This window comes from Hippoglossus stenolepis, chromosome 10, assembly GCF_022539355.2.
Source record: "Hippoglossus stenolepis isolate QCI-W04-F060 chromosome 10, HSTE1.2, whole genome shotgun sequence".
NCBI lineage: Eukaryota > Metazoa > Chordata > Actinopteri > Pleuronectiformes > Pleuronectidae > Hippoglossus > Hippoglossus stenolepis.
Window position 1 is genome coordinate 1,693,899 of NC_061492.1, and position 20,331 is coordinate 1,714,229.

General features: G+C 42.7%; 3 protein-coding genes across 5 annotated transcripts in view; all 3 read left to right on the forward strand.

The window, feature by feature from the left end:
- sgpp1b (sphingosine-1-phosphate phosphatase 1b) overlaps nucleotides 1–4,990 on the forward strand; it is a 20,741-nt gene extending 15,751 nt beyond the window's left edge. Inside the window, exon 3 of the mRNA XM_035168248.2 lies at nucleotides 1–4,990. This exon is cut by the window's left edge and continues 714 nt beyond it. The gene's annotated coding sequence lies outside the window, so the exon portion shown is untranslated.
- Nucleotides 4,991–7,907: 2,917 nt separating this feature from the next.
- wdr89 (WD repeat domain 89) lies at nucleotides 7,908–10,257 on the forward strand. Of its 2 annotated transcripts, none has more exons than XM_035169143.2 (2): nucleotides 7,908–8,147; nucleotides 8,802–10,257. In XM_035169143.2, the coding sequence occupies exon 2, from the start codon at nucleotides 8,814–8,816 to the stop codon at nucleotides 9,948–9,950; it is 1,137 nt and encodes a 378-aa protein (XP_035025034.1). In that variant the 5' UTR covers nucleotides 7,908–8,147; nucleotides 8,802–8,813; the 3' UTR covers nucleotides 9,951–10,257. The 2 variants fall into 2 exon arrangements, with proteins under 2 accessions (XP_035025034.1, XP_035025035.1); XM_035169144.2 differs by having other exon boundaries at nucleotides 7,908–8,143; nucleotides 8,800–10,257.
- Nucleotides 10,258–12,811: 2,554 nt separating this feature from the next.
- Nucleotides 12,812–20,331, forward strand: part of ppp2r5eb (protein phosphatase 2, regulatory subunit B', epsilon) — a 36,310-nt gene continuing 28,790 nt past the window's right edge. Inside the window, exon 1 of one of the 2 annotated variants that reach the window (XM_035168104.2) lies at nucleotides 12,812–13,416. In XM_035168104.2, the coding sequence (XP_035023995.1) occupies nucleotides 13,388–13,416 (29 nt within the window). In that variant the 5' untranslated portion in view covers nucleotides 12,812–13,387. Of the gene's footprint in view, nucleotides 13,417–16,374; nucleotides 16,529–20,331 lie in introns of those variants that run through there. The other variant, XM_035168103.2, reaches the window with a different exon arrangement.

The following is a 20,331-nucleotide window of genomic DNA, read 5'->3' on the forward strand; positions in this document are numbered from 1 at the left end:
AACAATGATCCGCTGCCATTTTATCAGTTTCACAGTTTTTCCTCCTGTTGGCTCAGAGTCACATTCAGAACGGACTGAACAGGAGCCACTGTTCGCTCCTCACAGCGTCCCAGTGTTCGTCCTGAGGACCAGGACGTTCTGTAGATTTAACCTTGACCCTCTCCCCCCCGCGGTCGACTCTTCTTTAGATTTATTTAAAATCCAACGGCTCTGGTCTGAAGCCAGGAGACGCTGCTCCTCCTCCCCCTCCTCCCCCTCCTCTTCCAGCTTTATTCATTTTACAAGCAACAAAACAAAAATAACTTTTTCACAGTGGCCTCTGAAAGACTGAAAATGCCACTGATTGCTACTGATAGACGACCTGTGTCTATTTACTTTTTTATTAATCCTATTATTATTATTTTTAATAAGGCCACAGACAAAGAACCATATGGGTAAGAAGACTTTTACATTTATTTGATGGACCAGCTCACGATTATTTTCATCCACATTAATCTGCTGATTTTCTTTTCAGTTCATTGTAATCTGAAACATTGATTAAAAAAAGAAAAGGATGCAACCTGAAAAAATATATTTGATTAAAAAAGAAAAGATTGATTGAATAGTAAAATCAAAAGCTCAACTTTAGTGTCTGAACTTTCTGGTTCTTTGTCTGAAGCTTCTGGATATTTCTATTCGACCTTCCTCTCTTTTGTCTCACGTCTCAAAGCAATAAGATGATTTTATAATAATTCCTTTTTCCTGTGTGGGAGTTTGTTCGAATGCGAAAAGGTTGTTATCATTTCCTGTCTCAACTAAGAGACAGATTTCCTTCAGACCTTTTGGGAATCGAACGTTTCTCCCTCGAGGCGTTTGACCGCACGTGTACAGTGTTTTCTTAAAGGGCTCCTCCCACTCTGCCTGCTCTGTTTACTCCTCCTGTTCGACCGCCGCCCTGAGACTGATCGACTTGTCCTGTGAGCTGACAACGAGAGAAGCAGCGACGAGGCACATGTCTGATCCAGAGGGAAGTTTGGGAAATGTACAGAGAGGATTTCAAGATGTTTGTGTTTTAACACTGTGAAATCCGATTGGTGGTTTGATAACGTGGAGCTGTTCTCGGTAACACGCGTCCACTGTGCGGGGGAGAGTTTCATCGTGTGAGGAGGGAGGAGACAACGCTGCTGTCAGGAGACGAGGGTAGGGAGACAACGCTGCTGTCAGGAGACGAGGGTAGAGAGACAGAAGACAGTCAGGACGACGAAGGGAGGAGCATCAAAATATATATATTATTCAAAAATTCGATTTTTTTTCAATCTCACGTTACAGCCTGAGATGGAAATGTGTTTAAAAACGTCATAATTCCAAGCATACTTGAAATATTTCAAACATGATGTTGAAAAACAGTTGAACGGGACTTGTTCCTGTGCCGCTGAGACGTGATCAGTGAGTCTCTTTGTTTGCCAGAGATTTGAAGTTGTATACGTTTCACTCCCAGAATCCTTCATGATAGATTCAAGCATCATGTCCCCTCAGCGTCCTCCTGGAGCATCCTCTCCTCCCGCCGTCGTCACGGTGATGAAACTCCCTCTCTAATGTAGATTCACTGGTTGAGTTCGGACCAATATTTCACTTTGAGTTTTTTTTGTGCTTTACTTCGGTCTTCTCTGGTTGTACGTGTAGATTCCAGCAGTAATCTATTACAACACTCGTTTGGACCCTCATGTTCTGTTGGAGTTGAAAGGACAACACAAGGGTCATGAACTCACAATTCTCTCAGTTTGTGTCGGTGTTCTGATCCTGAATCTGCAACGATATTCCACGTCCACACACACACACACACACACACACACGTGATGTCATGTCACTGATCGCTTTCGAAACCCTGCAGGAAAAATGTTTTAATTACAGTCAAATTCCACATTTGGGTTCAAAAAAGTTAAATTTCAAAATGACAGAAAACATTTGGAAACAGAAACTGACCTTGGTTAATAAATACCTGAATTTTCTTCTAGAGTATTTGAGTCAAAGAAAATTCAATATTCAAGGTTCATTCATTCACTTATAAGCTGAAGGACAAAAGCCACGAGTTTATTCTTTGTTATTTTTTCATGATATAAAAGAAAATGTGATTTCAGTTGTCAAACAACTTCAGAAACTTAATTTGGATGAAAGAAGTTGAGTCAAAATCCCAGTTGTGAGAATTGGTTCAACAGGTGAAACTACAGATCGCTGTGATCGTGGACTTTCATCAGAACGTGGCTCAGACACACGAGTTCGATTCCTTCTGTTTTTAAACGTTTCTCTGACAGTTTGTCCTGAATCTGTCCTCGAGGAATAAACCCAACATCTGGACGAGGCCTGATGTGTCCTTCACTCTGGGAGAAAAACCTCCTGCTGAGTATTCTCCTCTGCAGCAGCTGAAGTGCCTTGCTCCAGGGCACTGGCAGGACTTTACTGTTTTCCAGCTGGTGACGTGTTCAGGTGCTTAATTTGAGCACAGCAGTTTGAGCAGGAAGCTTTTTATTGTTGTTTCTTGTACACGGTACTGTCCTAATATTATAATATTAATGCACTGTTCCCAGAATGCACTGCCCCCCCCCCCCTCGAGCCGGGCACAAAGGGTGAAGTTGGTCCTGAATGTCAGTATTTTGTAATTTTCCTGTCATTTCCTGATGGAGAAATATTCAAAATGTTCAGATTTTACCACTAAATGAATGAAAGTTCCTTTAATAAGCAGATTGTCCTTTTAAACCAAACTACAAATCCAGGTTTAAAAATTCTTCCTCCCATTTGTTAAGAATAAAAGCCAGAAGCCGCAGATGGAGCCGCTTCACCTGAGGGTTTGTCCGGCTCGTCTCACGTCCTGTGGCCTCGTGCACACGGGTTCGCTCAGATCGTTGTGGTGTTTTGTCTGAATGTGGTTTCCTCTCTGCAGCAGTGAAACCAGACGTGTTTCGATTGACAAAACACACAACCTCTGTTCGTTCTATTGTCACTTTATAAGGTTCGTTGTTCTGTTGGTTAATCCCCAGGTTGTCAGGGTAACAAAATTATTCCAGAGTTTGGTTTAAAATCTGCACGTTTAATTCAGCCAAAATCGATTTGTGTTGTGAAGTTTTTGACACAAACTCGTTTTGTTAGGACGCCGTAGTGATCAGAGAAATCAACAGGAGGGAAACACTTTTTCTTTTTGTGGTATTTATATCCTGACGCTGTTTCCTGCAGGTGGAGGAACAATCAGGAAAATCAGATTGTCAGGCGAGATTAAAGCAAACATCCTGATGTGTTTCTATTGTGAGGGCTCCCCGCCAGAAAGAGCGTTTCCACAAGAACACGTTCAATTCACCGGTGTGTTAACCTGTGTGTGTGTGTGTGTGTATTTGTTTGTGTGTGTGTGTGTGTGTGTTTGTGTGTGTGAAGGATTCAAATTTGTTTGGTAAATTTACAGAATTTGTCATTTTGTTTGTTACAGTTCAACATGATGTAATTTGGTCAAATTTAGAATTAGAATACATTTTGTTTTATAATGTGACATAATCCCAAATTTTATTATGTTAGTAAAATCACAGATTTTGTTATGATCCTAAATTTTGGTATGAAATTTTATTGAGAATATTAATCCTAAAAATTATTTGTTGTTTTTCCAAGTTTAGATTTTGGTAAAATGTCAAATTTTGTCATAATCCTACATTTCATTATGTCACGTTAGGATTTTATTGTATAATTTATAAAATTCTAGAATTGGTTATGTAGTAGAATTTCAAATTATTCTCTGAAACAGTATTTATTTGACATTTGTTATAAAATTTTATAAAATCTCTAATTTAATTTATCATAATCCTAAACGTTCTTTTGGAGAAATTTGGCTATTTGGCCAATTTCCAAAATCGAATGCAAATTCTGTTAACATTATTTTAGACACGAGGCAAATCCTAAAAATTGTCTCTACTGTTCAATCACTATCATCACATTTTTACCAGATGGTAGTTTTTATAAAATTCTAAATTTGATAACATTTTCATTATAATCCAAAAGCAAAATAGTAGCACCCTGTATGTTTAAATGAGCTCAGATCATTGATACAATGAGGGAGTTTATTAGTCATTACATTATATTTAAGAAAGTTAACTTTATTAGCTCCCCTGCGCCCCCTGGTGGCCGCTCTCTACTTAACGACACTTCTTTGTGTGTTTCTGAGACGTTTTTCCGACTGAATCTCAGAGAAATAACTTTTTATATGAAATTCTTTCTGACCAAATATCCGCTGGTTGAACCGCGTAGCTGCGGCTCTGTTAGCTTGACGTTAGCTTCCGTTTAGTGCCTTTGTTCAGGACAGGGAATGTTTTTACCTTTCACGTGAAAACTCCTGACGTCTTCTCTCACTCTCTCTCCTGTGGGTTCGCCTTTTGCACTTTGTAGCTGCAGACACACGTTTTCCTGTGTAGAGAAAAATAGATAAATAAGTAAAAACATTTCCTAGTAAATGTCATGAAGTTTTATACTGAAGGTTTAAAGCAGATTGTCAGTGTTTCCTACTGTTGCTTGGTTAGTTTTTTTATTCACTCACGTAAGCAGCAACTGTAGCTGAAGTCCTTTTTGTGTTGAAGTATTTTTATTTTAACCTTTGGACATATTTGTGTTCACTCGCATGAAAAAAAAGTTTAAATGAGTTTTGACCTTTTTTTACAACCCCCCCCCCCCAAAAAAAAAAACATCCTCCCATTGTTCATCTGTTTGGTTTGAGAAGTTTTATAATGTTTAAAACGTTGAATTCCAAAATACAGCACAAATTAATCTGTAAAAAACAAGTTCTATGTTCCTTCATTTGCGTCGGTCTCATGTTTCACTTCACATCCGACTGACGGGAACTTTTCAAGATCTTTTCTAGTTTCACAGTATTTTTTTTTTTTCATATCTACAGATTTTATTGTTGGATTTGATTTGATTCAAAATTTGGCTCCAAGTGTCTGATTGTTTGTGTGGAAAATAAAAAATGATGTTAAAATAATTCAGCTAAATAAAAACAACTGTCTTAATATAACTTGTGAACTTTTAATTTGCATGTTACCAATAAAAAGTATTTTTTTGAGGTTGGTTCAACGATTTTCTTTTGTCAGTGTAGATAATATACAGTTTATATACATTAGATAATATACAGTTTATATACATTAGATAATATACAGTTTATATACAGTAGATAATATACAGTTTATATACAGTAGATAATATACAGTTTATATACAGTAGATAATATACAGTATATATACATGAGTAATATACAATATCATGTTGATATGAACAGTTCTGGAGATTCGTGAGCATCAGACTGACCGACAGAGATTTGTGGAAGTAATAAAGAGATTGATCAATATCTGATGATGTCAGCAACTTGGCAACTAATTTACTAAACGCTATTTTGATGGCGTTCACAAGAATTCACCCAGTGTTCCTATATAATATGCAATAAAACAATATAGGACCCAGAGGTAAGTATCAGTCCTTCCTCTAAACATGTTTTTTAATCAAGATCCATAAATTATTCTCGGACAAATCAAAGAAAATGTCAAAGAACGCCGATCTCACAGCGTTAAAGAAAGTCGTGGATCTGTTCCGATATTGAATGGGTTCTTTCTTTGGGGTCGCATCCCACCACTTGACAAAATTTAGTTTTTAGTTTTTAGTTTTTGTGTTATCCGGCTGACAAACAAACAAATACAGAAGAAAATGAGATTTTAGGTTTTTAGAAATGAGATTTTTCCAGGTTGATTTTCAAACTGTCAAAGCTTTGACGGCTGCTCGGTGGTGAAACCCCAACACACACAGACACAGTACGTTTATATTCAACCTAACAGTTATGTTTGATAAGCCACAGAATAATCATCTGAATTTAAATGCACATTGAGACGATGTTGGTTTTAAAAACTCACCCTGATGTCAACGTTTGAATCTCGTTTCAAAGTCTAATTGTTTCCTGTGACGAGTCGCAGGCTGAGACGTCCCGCCGTTTTTTAAATTCTGATTCACAAGCGGCAGTTAGCTAACCAGCTAACATGATGCTAGCTGTATCCACCAGGCTCTCAGCTGTCGAGGCCCCTGCACATCATGGTTTTTCCTCGTCACGTAACCGAGTTAAGAACCCGTCTCTTCCCTGGGGTTCATGTTTTCTTGCCTCCCGCTGCAGGGCCTCCTCGTGGAGCTCGTTTTCAGTCTGTGGGCGACGGTATGAACTTCTCCTCCGGGCACTGAGCCGGAATCCAATCTGTGACGGAGCACATGTGGCCATGCGTGTTTGAATAAGACCACGAGGGGTTTGGGATGACGTGGTCTCGTCAGCGTTTCTCTGCACTCGGTCCCCAGATGGCGATGTGGTGACGGTTTGTCAGTGGACGACCAGTTTTCCACTTCACTCTGCCACAGCTGCAGAGGAGGAGACGGACTCCAGCTGCCGACACCAAGGAATCACAAGCTGAAAATGACTGAAGAAGAAGTGAACCAGAGAACCAGAGACACCTGCTGCACCTCAGCACTGTGCACGTCTGGTTAATCACTCCTCTGTGGACCTGTGGACAAGTGGAATATTCAGGACCACTCATGTCAAACTAGAGGCAATGAAAATGTGAGAGTCCTGTAATGAACAGCGTGCAGCAGGTGAAGACAGACGGCCGCTCCTCCCTTTGCTCTCTCAACAGTCTTCGTCATTAATTCCACAACGTGAGGGAAACTTTCCTCTGAGTGTGGAAACGACTGCATCACGTTATTTCTGCAGATTTTCCAGCTGCACACTCAGTCTCCAGCGTCTGAGCGTCACCCAGTTCCCTGTCAGGTTCCTGGGAGACGACGTGTCGCTGTGTGACGCTGAGCGTTTCTCCTGCAGGAAGCAGCCATTCAAAATACTCTGATTGGCTGTTTAACTCTGTCCTCAATGCACATTACAGAAAAGTGCTGCTCGAATGCGTGGACTCTCCATTTGTTATGGCCTTAAATGTCCGGACAGTCACACCCAGCTCTGCCTCGGTCCCCTGCAGGTTTCTATCATTTCTCTGAAGCGTCAGTGGTTGGTCAGTGGTTGGTCAGTGGTTGGTCAGTGGGTGTGAATGAGGCCTGAAGCTGCAGGTGAAGTTTTCAAACGTGTGAATCAATGACAAGTGAAAAGGTTTGAGCTTCGACATCAGAACCCGAACCTACAACGAGTCCCAGTTTGGTTTCTTGGCGTCCGAAGGTTTTAAAACGTCCTGATCTTCAGTTCCTCTTCGTCCCGAGGCACCGAGGTTCGGTTGGATGTGTTCGTGTGGGACTGAGCTGCTCCTCTTCAGATGTGGGTCAGGCAGGAAGCTTCAGTCCCAACAGGCCTCGTTCAGCCACAGAGCTGCTGCTGCTGCCGCCTGCTGGACGACGGAGACTCTGCACTTCTTATTGGTGATTTAAGACTTTGTAGAATTCTGTCACAAAACAGACGAGGAAATAAAACGTTGAGTCACTGATCGAGTTATAGAGAATGAAGATGAATCATTTATTCTTCTTTCTGCTCCCTTTCATTCGAGATTAGAGATTTTGTGTTTGCATTTAAATTGATTGGTCGATGAATGAAATAAACTTATACATATAAACTCTGCTGCTCACTTCTATATTTCACTTCATCATTTTTCTTAAAAAAATTTAACGTGGGTATTTGAACCAAACAAGATTCTGATCACACTCATATATGACTTCAGTTTATGAAGTTATCTCATGTTTCTGCCATAAAAAATACAAATGTAGTAAATGTAATAAAATTAGTATTTTATTAATATATTACAATGATTATTATAATTATAATGTACACAAATGAATCACTGAAGGTAAAAAAAAAAAATAATCAATCAAAACAAAATAAATGGAAACGTCCCTGCAGCAGCGGAACCATTTATCCAGAGCGAGTTCTCAGCCGGATGGAGATGCTGTGACACCACGTGAGTCCTCCATGTGTGGAGTCAAAGTAACGTGGTTACGATGTTAGAGTAAATCAGACGAGTTTAAATTAACGTTAACCGCGTTAATCTCGTTAAATGCGTTAACTACGTTCGTGACGTGTTGGTGGAGGAAAGTGTTTTTTAAAGATGGCGACGGACGCGTCCGAATAGTTTCCGCTGGTTTTAACTCCGTTTGTCGACATTTCCACAGAGAAGGTGAGTTACACAACAACAACACACAACTACACACCTTTAACAACGCACAACAACACGACACAGTAAGAACATGACATCACACACAACTGCACAACCCACACACAACTAGACACATATAACAACACACAACAACACGTATATAACAACACACAACAACACAGTAAGAACATAACATCACACAACAACACACATATAATAACACACAACAATACACAAAGTATCTACAACACACACAACAATACACAACACACATATAACAACACAACACAGTAACAACATAACATCACACAACAACACATAATAACACACAACAATACACAAAGTAGCTACGACACACACACAACACACATATAACAACACAACACAGTAACAACATAACATCACACAACAACACACATATAATAACACACAACAATACACAAAGTATCTACAACACACACAACAATACACAACACACATATAACAACATAACATCACACAACAACAACACAGTAACAACACACATCACATGTTGAAGCAACAGTCCCCCCCTCCAGTCCTCACACCTGGACGTCTGTCTCCGAGCGTCTGTGGTTCAACCACATCAGGACGATCTGTCTTGAAGCTTTTAGTCGTTAACTTGTGTTCCTGTTGTGTCTCCTCCTTCCTCGTCAGTGTGCTTCTGTCATGGAGTGTGTGGAGGAGAAGTTTAAAGGTCTGTCCATCGCCCGGCGCTCTCGTCCAGTCGAAGCCACCTACCTGCTGCACGTGGCGCTGCAGCCATCGGACCTGCTGGCAGTGTCCTGCTCCAACTTCACCATCCAGCTGCGCAACAAGCACACTCTCACCCGGGTGGGGGAGCACCGGGGACACACCGCCCCGCTGTGTGGGGTCACCTTCGCCCACAGCTCCCCGGACCTCCTCTACTCTGGCTCTGCCGATGGGACGGTGCGGGGGTGGGACGTCCGCCGTCCCGGGACAGAAGCGGTCCAGATGTTTAAAAGTGACCCGTCGCACCTCTACTGCAGCTTCGACCTGAGCTGCAGCGACATGCTCCTGTGTGCCGGCACGGAGAAGGTCAGCGAGGACAGTTTTCTGGTGTTCTGGGACGCCAGGAAACCGGGCGGTGGGCTTCTGGGGTCGTACTGTGAGTCGCACAGTGATGACATCACACACGTGCGCTTCCACCCCAATGACAAAGACCGTCTGGCTTCTGGTTCCACAGACGGCCTGGTGAATGTTTTCGACCTGAGCCAGGGCGCGGAGGAGGAGGCGCTGCTGGCCACGTGTAACGGCGTCTCGTCCACTGGATCCATCTGCTGGTCCGGAGCAGGTTACACTCAGCTGCTGTGCCTCAGCCTGGACGAGGGGCTGCACCTGTGGGACCTGAGCCAGCTGGACACCGAGGAGCCCCTCGCCGTCTTCAGCACCTGCGACGCTCGCAGCCTGACGCTGCTGGAGGACGGGGGAGGCGTGGATTACCTGGTCGGGGGGACGTGGCTGGAGGAGACTCAGACGCTGCTGGTGCTCGGAGGGAAGAACAGCGGGGAGCTCCACCTGATGGAGTGCGACGACAGGGGGCTCCGCCTGCTGAGGAGCCTGAAGGGCGGCCACGCCTCCACCGTGCGCTGCTTCCTGTGGGACGCAGCGGAGGAGGCGCTGGTCACAGGCGGAGAGGACGCTCAGCTGTTGCTGTGGAAACCAGGAGGGGTGGAGCTCAAGGCGGGTAAAAGGGAATCAATGAAGAGCGAATCAGATTTCAGACTCAAATCCAGAGCTCATAAAAATCACAACTTCCAGAAGGAGAAGAAGACGAAGAGCTGATTGGACGGTGGTTGATTCTGGGAACATTTAAAGTTTGTGTTTTCTACAAACACTTCAACAAATTAAAAACCTTTGTCTGAACATCTTTACCTTTTTAAAGTTGGAAAAATAAATCAAACAATTCAAGAAAATCACAGAAAACAGAAAAAACTTCAGTATTGTATAAGTACAATATAGTAAAGTGCAGTTTGTTGTACTGACTATACAAACATAAATATTACTGTACTGTTTATCTGTGATATAAAACTGTGACACCGGAGATTTCTGAGTTTTCCATTTTAAATTAAAGTTGTGTGTGTTGCCAAAATGCTAATTTATATTATTATTGTTATTAGTAGTAGTTGTAGTAGTATCTTGTGAGTAATATCTGTCTTTAAAGCTGCAGGGATGAAATGAAAGAAATTTTGTTGAAGCAAATGCTCTGTCTCAGTTTTTACTACAGTTGCAGAGAGCGCCATCAGCTGGACGAGCACTGAAGAGCAGGAAATCTGTTGCTATCCCTTTGAAATGTCAACTTTACTTTTTAATAGTTTGTCATTGACTCCTTATAGATCTCATATTATACGGTACCTGATGCAAATTATATTTTCCCAATGCAACACTATTCTATTTCTTTCCATTAGTTTTAAACGCAGACCTGATATTCACTGTTAGACGCATAATAAACAGTTAAAAAGAAAGAATCAGGTGATTCCACAGGTGAAAGTCACATCCTGATAAAACCTCCTCAGTGCAGACGTGACAAACCGTCACAAACCAGGATCATCTTAGAATCATACAGGGACATTAACATTTCATCATATAAAACCAGGATAAGACACAACAGGGGCATTTATGAAATGTATTAAATGGGTTTGTTTGAATCAGAAAAACAAAAAGTATAATATAAAATATAAAAAACAAAAAGGAGAGTTTCCTCAGGTTCTCTACTGGACGTCTCTTCTAGGTCACAAAGGCAAATGTTGAAAATAAGGGAGATGTCTTAAAACCTGATGAATAACCGTGAGCAGTCTTGTACTGAGCTGCTTTGTATGAAGAGCTTGCAAAGTAAAACATCTTCCTTCCTCTGACGCTGCTTTCACACAATGAATCAATCTACTTTTTCAATGAGCTGTTTGAGGGTTAAGTCTTTGTTTTAGGGTCAGATTTAGGATTAGGTTAGAATTAGGTTAGGGTTAAGGTTGGGGTTAAGGGACGAGGGAATGTATTATGTCAATTAGTGACCTCACTAAGATAGAAGTACAAACATGTGCGGAGGCGAGGGGCCGGGCCTCGGACAGGTTTAACCTCATTCCTGCACGCTGTGTGGTGAAAAGACAAACACACACACACATGCACACACACACACACACACACACTTGTCTCTCTATAGTTGTGATGACACTCATTGACATGTCGCATTCCTTATCCCCTTAGCCTAACCTTAACCATCACAACTAAATGCCTCACCCTAACCTAATCTAATCGAACCATAAAATACATATTACACAATTATATTGAAGATTTATTTGTGAGGCATTCATTATCTCAAGGCTAATTGAGAAACCAACAAGGAGCAGCACTGACGACTGTGGAGAGGAAGGAACTCCTCATCAACTGGAAGAAAGAACCAAACTCAGTGTGGACGACAGAGAGACAGAGAGAGAGAGAGAGAGAGAGAGAGAGAGAGAGAGAGAGAGAGAGAGAGAGAGAGACAGACAGAGAGAGAGAGAGAGAGAGAGAGAGAGAGGGAGAGAGAGAGAGAGAGAGAGAGAGAGAGACAGAGAGACAGACAGACAGACAGAGAGAGAGAGAGAGAGAGAGAGACAGACAGACAGACAGACAGACAGACAGACAGAGAGAGAGACAGAGAGAGAGAGAGAAGAGACAGACAGACAGACAGACAGACAGAGAGAGAGAGACAGAGAGAGAGAGAGAGACAGAGAGACAGAGAGACAGACAGAGAGAGAGAGAGAGAGAGAGAGAGAGAGACAGAGAGAGAGAGAGAGAGAGAGAGAGAGACAGAGAGAGAGAGAGAGAGAGAGAGAGAGAGAGAGAGAGAGAGAGAGAGAGAGAGAGAGAGAGAGAGAGAGAGAGAGAGAGAGAGAGAGAGAGAGGGAGAGAGAGAGAGAGAGAGAGAGAGAGAGAGAGAGAGAGAGAGAGAGACCCTTTCAATTTGTGAGGACCGGCCAAAATGTCCTCAGAACGTCAAGGTGTCCTCACAATGATGGTATTGAAAACCAAAATTGGCCCTGATAACTAAAGGAAGACAAACTTGTCTCTCTATAGTTGTGAGGACATTCAGGGACATAATACATTCCTGAACCCCTGATTGAAACTGTAACCACCACAACTAAATGCCTAACCCTAACTCTAACTCTAACTAACCTAACCTAACCTAACCTAACTCTAACCCTAATTTAATACTAATCCTAACTTAAACCTAATCCTAACCCTAAAACCAGGTTTTAACCCACAAACAACCCTTTGAAAACGTATGGTATTGAACCAAAACTGGCTCTGATAACTGTAGACGCACACACACACACACACACACACACACACACACACACACACACACACACACACACACACACACACACACACACACACACACACACACACACACACACACACACACACACACACACACACACACACACACACACACACACACACACACACACACACACACACACACACACACACACACACACACACCCACCTCCTCCTCCTCCACCTAACCCGACGGATCCTGAGCCTTGTTCCCCTCCCGCGCGGTGACTGACACCGGCCGCCGTCCAATCGCAGCGGCGCCCCGGGCCGCCGGCAGCCAATCCGCGTCGCCGGTGTGTCCGCGGCGCGCCCAGCACGCTGCGGTGTGTGTGTTATGTGCCGTGGTCTGAGCAGCGGTGTTGACAATAGGCTGAAAAGAACCAGCCCCGGATCACACGCGAGCGGAGGAAAACACCTAAATCCTGGGGTTAGGGGACGAGCAGCACGCAGATCACCGACGGGGATGTGAACGCGTTCAGCGCAGGCTTTTTATTCCGCCGTGTTCGCTCGTTAATGGAAGTTTGAGGATTATTCCGTTGGACGGACTAGAGGCTGCTCGCGGGTTTGGGCTGTTTTCAGGCCAGACATTTTTTCCTGCTGCTCCGCCGCTGCTTGGGAAAAGCTGTCCGCACCGAGCTGGAGGTAGCTAACGCGTAGCCCGCTAGATTCCCCCCCCAAACATAGGATCACTCCTCGCCGCCGTCTCCGTTGCGAACCCGCAGAGGATCCAGGTAAAGTACTCCGATCGGAGCGCCCAGCGCCCAGCCTCGCGGTCGGCTGCAGCTTGTCGGGCTCGGGTCGGGACTCGGGACTCGGTGTGTGTTTCCCCGGTCGCTCTGTCAGTCTGTGAGCGCTAGCTAACGGTAGCAGCATTAGCACTGCGCCTGTTATTTACATCTGGGATGATGGGTGATCGCCCAAGTCCGCCCAGGTAACGTGATCTCATTAGCACACATGTAAACCTTGAGATTTGACCCATGTGCTGTGTTTTTTTTACCCGCTTCTTGTGTTGCACAGAGCGCGAGCTGGCGGCGGCTAGCGAGCTACGGCTACATGTTCAACTTGAGCTAACCCGCGATAGCCGGAGCACCGACGTTAGCTAGCTAGCTAAAATGCCGTTTTCACGAGTCAAGATGGACGGATTCGGTCAAAAAACGCTCCACCGTCTCCACCCCAGTCGCGTGGTTGGTGTTGTGTGTGTCCCGGGGAGACGACCAGCTGCCGGCAAATGCGTCCAATTCAGGCGCTTTTGCTCCGGTAAATCTGGGAGCTAACGCGGCTAGCTAGCTAACGCTAAGTGAGGGGTTATCGCGCTGTCAAGTTTTGAATCTCCTGCTGCTGCCAGGCCCAACATGGCCAAGCTAACGCCAGCTCCTCCACGGCTTCATACATGGACACCTCCTGCAGCCGGTGGCCTCCTGTGACGCTGCTGCAGCAGCTGATGTGTGGATGAATATGATCTTTATTTGTATTATCGTTCAAATGATCACGTCCTCGGGTGGTGTGGGCTGATGCTCCCAGGCTGAGCTGATCTCAGGACGGTGGTCATTGGCACGTTGGATACACAAAACTGAAAGTCTGGGTTTTTGCTGTCAAGTGAAGTGTGTGTGTGGAGAGATTCACGTGTGAACGGTGACTGGCTGTGTTTAAGACTTGTGTTGTCTGACTAACCTTTGAACACACCACAGGACTCGCTTCATGTTTCTATGTGCAAGTCCACATTGCTCCTTGTGTCCCAGCACCATCACCAGAATGACTCCTGTAGTGAGGAGGAGGAGGAGAGGGAGAGGCAGGGACATGGTGGACACAGGAAGGCGAAGTTAGGAGTTGATGGTGAAACTTGTGTTATATACAGCAGCATGCCAGAGACCAGGTGTGGCGTTGTGGATTGCATGTGATGGTATTTGCGGAGGTGCACTCCTTGGCTGGGCACTGGCTCGTCTTCAAGGTGTCTGAATGTCACGGCAGGTTCGAGGGCAGGTCCCTCCTCGGAGCCCCGGCTGGGGGATCCGAACATCCAAAGTCTCCTGTGTCTGTGGAGGCGCAGGGGGAGTGACCGCCGCCTCCTTATCAGCTCCGTGTGGCTTCCAGTGCGTCTGTGGCGAAACGTTGCTGAGATCATTTGTTCTCGTCTGTGAACGACATAATCATACCATGAATGAATCACACCAATTAGACGTGCTGTCACATTGCAGCATCCAGTCAACAGTGAACTGGGATTCACACTGATCTTATTAACGGCCTGACCAATTATCCAGTAATCACTAACTCTAGGAAATTGATCAGTGAAAAGCTTGTCCTCTTCTTTCATGTGTAAATATGTTCTTGCTGCGGTGGGCATGGAAATCACTTTGTTCTGGTTCCTGTAGTCAGTCAATGTTTTGCAGCTCCAAACCACAGGATGTTAACAGGGCTGGTGAATATTAATCTTTTGTGTGTGTACTCTCTCTATATATATATATATATATAGTTATATGTATATAGTACCGTCAGGGGCCACACCTGCAGGCACACATTCAGTGTGAAACAACTGCTCTGCTACCACCTCTACCTTTGACAGAGTTAATAACGTTTGGTGACATTGTTTGTATAATGTAATTATATGTTTATTACTAAGGTTATGGTTATATGTGATGCTGTGCTGCATTACATTCAATGGACACGTTTCTAAGTTTGCCCTCCATATCTTAAATTCATCAAGGAAGTAGAATATTAGGAACACACCTGAATTTTCATGCTCGTAAAGTTGAATTAACACCTCGATGACTTCGACTCAGAACAGTTGTATTCATATTTAAACTGAATTAAAATAGCTGCTGAGTGTAGAGCTGGAACAATAAGGTAATTCACATTAGTCTGTCATTCAATCTGCAACAAGTTAAATCATTATTTGACTCTTTATTTATTTGTCTTCAGTGATTATGATGACTAACGTATTTAAGTTAGTCAGATTTGACACAGTTGGTTTAAAGACGTGTCTGAGGACAATTAATATCTGCCAACATTTTATACATCAATGTCGTCCATGGTAATATAACAAAAGTCCAATATATATTGATATAATGCTGCGAACACAGTGAGGAGGTCGAACACATAATCGTTCGACCTCAGATTTTCTGAAAGTGTTTTGCTGTTTATGAAGTGTTTGTTATTCTCTGCCCATAGAGTTCAAAACCACCGGAGCAAAAATCATTATTTAAAATTTACAGAAATAATGTCATTTATCTTTTTAATTATCAATACTGACTGATATGAACATTTGTATTTTGATATTTTTGGCCATATTGCCCAGTCCTAAAGTTTAGGGATAATATTCTCCATGTTTCTAGTTCTCCAAATGTCTTGCATCAGCTGTAGATGTAATATTCATCACTTTATAAGACTAAAGATCAGCAGAGATCTTGTGCTGTATCTTAAATGTTGTTTTTTCCTGGTTTTAAAAGCTGTTTAATTCATATTTAAATCGTTTAATAGGATTCATACCTAAAGTTGAGTTAAAAGTTAGATTTTTGCCGAGCTCAGGGCTTTGGATTTTTAACTTTGGACAACAGACGGGATCCTGGAGCTTCCTTCCCTCCAGCCTCCTTTTCATCCCCCGTCGCCGAGCTCATGTTTGTGTGTGCGTTTGGTTCCCTCTCTTCCTCGGCTCCTTTCGCTCTGCCGGGCTGTTGCCTGTGTTGACTTCCTGTTGAACGGCAGCTCCCTCTCTCGTTCCTTTTTCCTCCCTCCCTCCTCTTCCTCCCTTTTCTGTGGCTCTCCCCATTGCTCGCTGTGCCCCCTCCTCTCTCCTTCCTCCTTGTTCTTTAATCCCACCCTCCCCGAGCCAGTGTGGATGTCATCTGGTCTCTTATGTAAGAGGCATGGGCGGGGAATGGCTTTGGTGCTTGAGCGCAATACACCTGACCAGCCGCCGTAGTTTTGCTGTCCCTCGCGAGTTGTGGTGCCACCGGAGTGTTTTCGTCATTAGGCGGCTCGTCAGGGAGAGAGATAGAAACTGAGGCACTGATGGTTGTACATGGGGATTCCAGTGCCCCTTTGCAGAGGTAAGTGAAGTCTGTAGTTGATCCGTTTCCCCCCCGGTGCAGAAAGAGCAGCTTTGAGTTGATGTGTTGTTGCCACTGGTGATGTAGCAGGTCCATGGCTAATTGCTGCTTGCTGAGATGTACAACTTCTCTGATGCTTCCAAAAACGCAGCACAGTCGGGCTGGTTGTTGCTGAATGAAGCAGATCTGCTGTGTTTATTCGTCCTGGCAGAGACTGAAAGTTGCATTAGGATGTAGCGTGTCTGTGAGGACTGTATTTAAAACTCTGCGTCCCTGGTTAAAGGTCAAATTGATTTTTATTTGTAAATTTACAAACTGAAAAGGCTACGAAGCTGCACAGCGCTGACACAAGAGCTGCGACTTACAATTATTGTCCTTATAGAATCATCTTCTGATCACTTTATCGATCTATAAAATGTCAAAAGAGAGAGAGTTGATTTTCCTGAGAGAGAGAGAGAGGTGACATGTGAAGAACTTTGTTATTTACTGTCACTTGAAAAAAGAGTTGCATCAGATGAAACTGCAAATATTCAGACTGGACTAGTTGATCAATCAAATACTTTTTGGGGATGTTATAGATTTATGAAGACTTTAAAGTGCATATATAGCTAATAGTTTAAGTCAGGTAAAAGAAACTCATTTGCATGTGTAAATTAATTTGTTGAAGTATTTGACGTCACCTGTTGCTCCTAATTAACGTCATGACTCCTGTAATTGTGGCTTTAGTTGTGAACCGTTAACAGAAATAAAACCTTGTGTGTTCATCAGAGCCGCTCGACTTTAAGCCGTTAGCCGTTAGATTTTCGGAGGTCATGCTCTGCTTTGTGTTTGTTATCTGAGGCTCAGCACAAAGCAGGTGTTGAGGTGTCAATTTGCAGTTTTCTGTTGTTGTTGTACACTGAGGCTCGTGATAAGATAAGACCCGGTTTGTGTGAGTTTGAGCGAATTGTGCCAAAGTTTGAAAGACACAAAACTTCCAACGACGACACAAAATTAAAAAAAATGATTGTTCTCTTAAGCTGCTTTCAGACACGCACTGAACTCCACAGGTTCTCCGTGTTTTCTCTGGAGGAGGTGAGACGCTCCGGAGTCTCTACAGACTTTCTCCGCCTGGACTAAAGTCTGTAGAAATCCAGGATAACACGTAGAAGACACTGACGAAGAAACTCTGGAGAATTGGCTACGGAGTCTGAAAAGGACTGTTTCCATGCTGCTTCTTATTCAGCCACGGTTTTATTTTTACCACTAAACGGCAACACAGCAGGACTTTCAGATTAATGGCGAGTTACCTGCCAAACCGGCTGCTGGAGAATTTAAACATAGCAGCCACCGATCAGACAGATCGGCGCTGAGCTGGAGGTGTTTCTCCACCCTGGTGGTGACGAGACTGATGCCAAGCAGAAGGCATTTTTAAAGCAGATGGATCATTAACAGCCGTCTCGCTATGAGAGACATGACAATGAGCAGTGGTGACAGATGACTCTCCTCATGTAATTGATATTGTCACATGTGAATCCACATCTGTAGGACGTAGTGTTAGTGCATTGAGAACTGTCCACTGAGATCTTTTCTATCACATGTGTGAGATGGCAGGTAAAAAATACATTTTCCACCATTTTTATTTTATTTTATTGGAAGGTTCTCATTGATCAACAGACAAAATAATGAAATGAGCAAGGAAATAAATGTCATATTAATCGATTTAAACCCCTGATGAATTCACATGATATTAGCATAAGTACATTTCTGTCGTTTCTGACAGGGTGTGATAGAAAATGAAGGTTTCCTGCAGCGCTGATAAATACAGGGCACTTCTGTTAACAGAGGAATATATTATAAAATTTAGTGTAAGTATTATTTGTCAGTTTGAAACTGACTCGCACTCATTGTTCCAATGTCAATATATTAATAATGAAAATTGAATTTATGACGCACATATCGAGGTATGCTTTACAGAGTGAGGAAAACATTTATCAAATTTCTTAGTCTGGAAGTTTGTCGGAGGATGTTATGATTTTCAGGTCCTGATAAATTTAGGAATTGACAAGAAATTTGCGTGTTTCTTAAATATCTATAAGCTTGACTCCAGTTGTCTCATTCATAGACGAGATATTGTGCAAATGACCCTGAGAACTGACGCGTTGAAACCAAATTCACATTTAATTTTTTTACTAAGAGGAAATTGTTTAGGAACGCTGCTTGTTAATTAATCCCAGTTGTCAGTCTGGATTGTGATCTTCCTCCACTTACAAGTCGTGTTGCATCGACCCCCCCGCTGGTCTCTAACCACACATGGACTCGCTGCTTCTCTGGAATCATGAATCACTGGTAAAACTGCCGTGTGTGATGATGGATGATCAGCTGTGCAGCCTCACTAGCTTCTAAATGGCTTTCACTGTCAGACAGTACTGTCCATATCCTCAGGCAGCGGGACGTTGTGTGTGTGTGGACTGAAGACTGAGTGTGTCTTGTTGTGTGTCCACTCGGTCATACACAAAGCCTGGTGGACGTGCTGTGTGACTTTGACAGAGCATTAGAGCAGCAGCCATCGCAGAGCACGGCCGGCAGCGTCTCATTCACATTTCTATTATGTAATGATTGCTGCTGCAGCTCTAATTCATCTCTTCACGTCCACCGTTGTTAGCGAGGACTGGATTTGTCATCAGTGTCCAGTTTTTTGCTGCTTATGTCATGAGGAAGTCTAGACGTGTAGTTTGCAATGTTAATTACATGATTAGAATATAAATTCATTGATTTTTAGATTATTTAGCTGTAAATCAAGCAATAAATTGAGATTAATTCCATTACTAGGAGCTTATGATGGATTTTGAAGGTTTATGATAACATCAGCGTCGTATTGTCACAACAGACATTTGTTAGAGGCTGATGCATTTCCACTATCAGGGAGGAAAGAATTTGGATACAGATATATATATATATATATATATATATATATATATATATATATATATATATATATATATATATATATATATATATATATACATAAATATATATATATATATTTAAGAAATTGGCAATTTCTAAGAGGCTGTTGACAAAGAAATATATTTGAGTCTTGATATCTTACAGTTTAACCATAAACTTTATTGTAAATAATTATAAATAATGAGAAAAGACAAGGCAACCAAATGTACACAACTAAGAAAATAAACCTTTTTACCTTTTTACTTAAAATGTAAACATAAATGTAAATTAAAACTTCACATCGGTTCCATATTTACACAAAAGACCGATTTATTATCCAGTGTCACAAACACTTGCCAACTGGCAGAGGAAACACCTCGAGAAAACAAATTGTCATTTAGTTCATTAAAAAGGCCTCTGCTTCAACGAACATCTATTAAGAATTCAGCCTTTTCAGTATAATATTGAATTAAAATCTCCTCAACATCGACCATAGCAAATTTGCAGTGAGATTTTGTCCTCAGTGTGTATCTCCAAGGTCACAGAGGGACTGAACCTCTGCTTTATAAAAACACGGCCTTAAAGTCATGCAAGTGCTCAGAGAATTTAAAGAGCCACATTATGAGTGTAGTTTGCTGAGGAAGATCATGTGATATGAACAAAAGTTCCAGAACAGCTACGTTGGAAACTGGCCCCGCATTGAGATTGTTATGTGCAGTGTTGTGAAATTATGTTAATCTACACAGCAGCTTGTAAACGTCGGACTGAACTTCACCTTATTTACATTAGAGTCTGAGGTTATGAAACATCTCCTTCACCATGTGGTTCTTTGTGTCCTCGAAGAAATCTTCACCTTTTATCTTTCAAGACACCTC

Coding starts and splice junctions, on each gene's coding strand:
- wdr89 (XM_035169143.2), top strand. CDS start 8,814: ATGGAGTGTGTGGAGGAGAAGTTTAAAGGTCTGTCCATCGCCCGGCGC.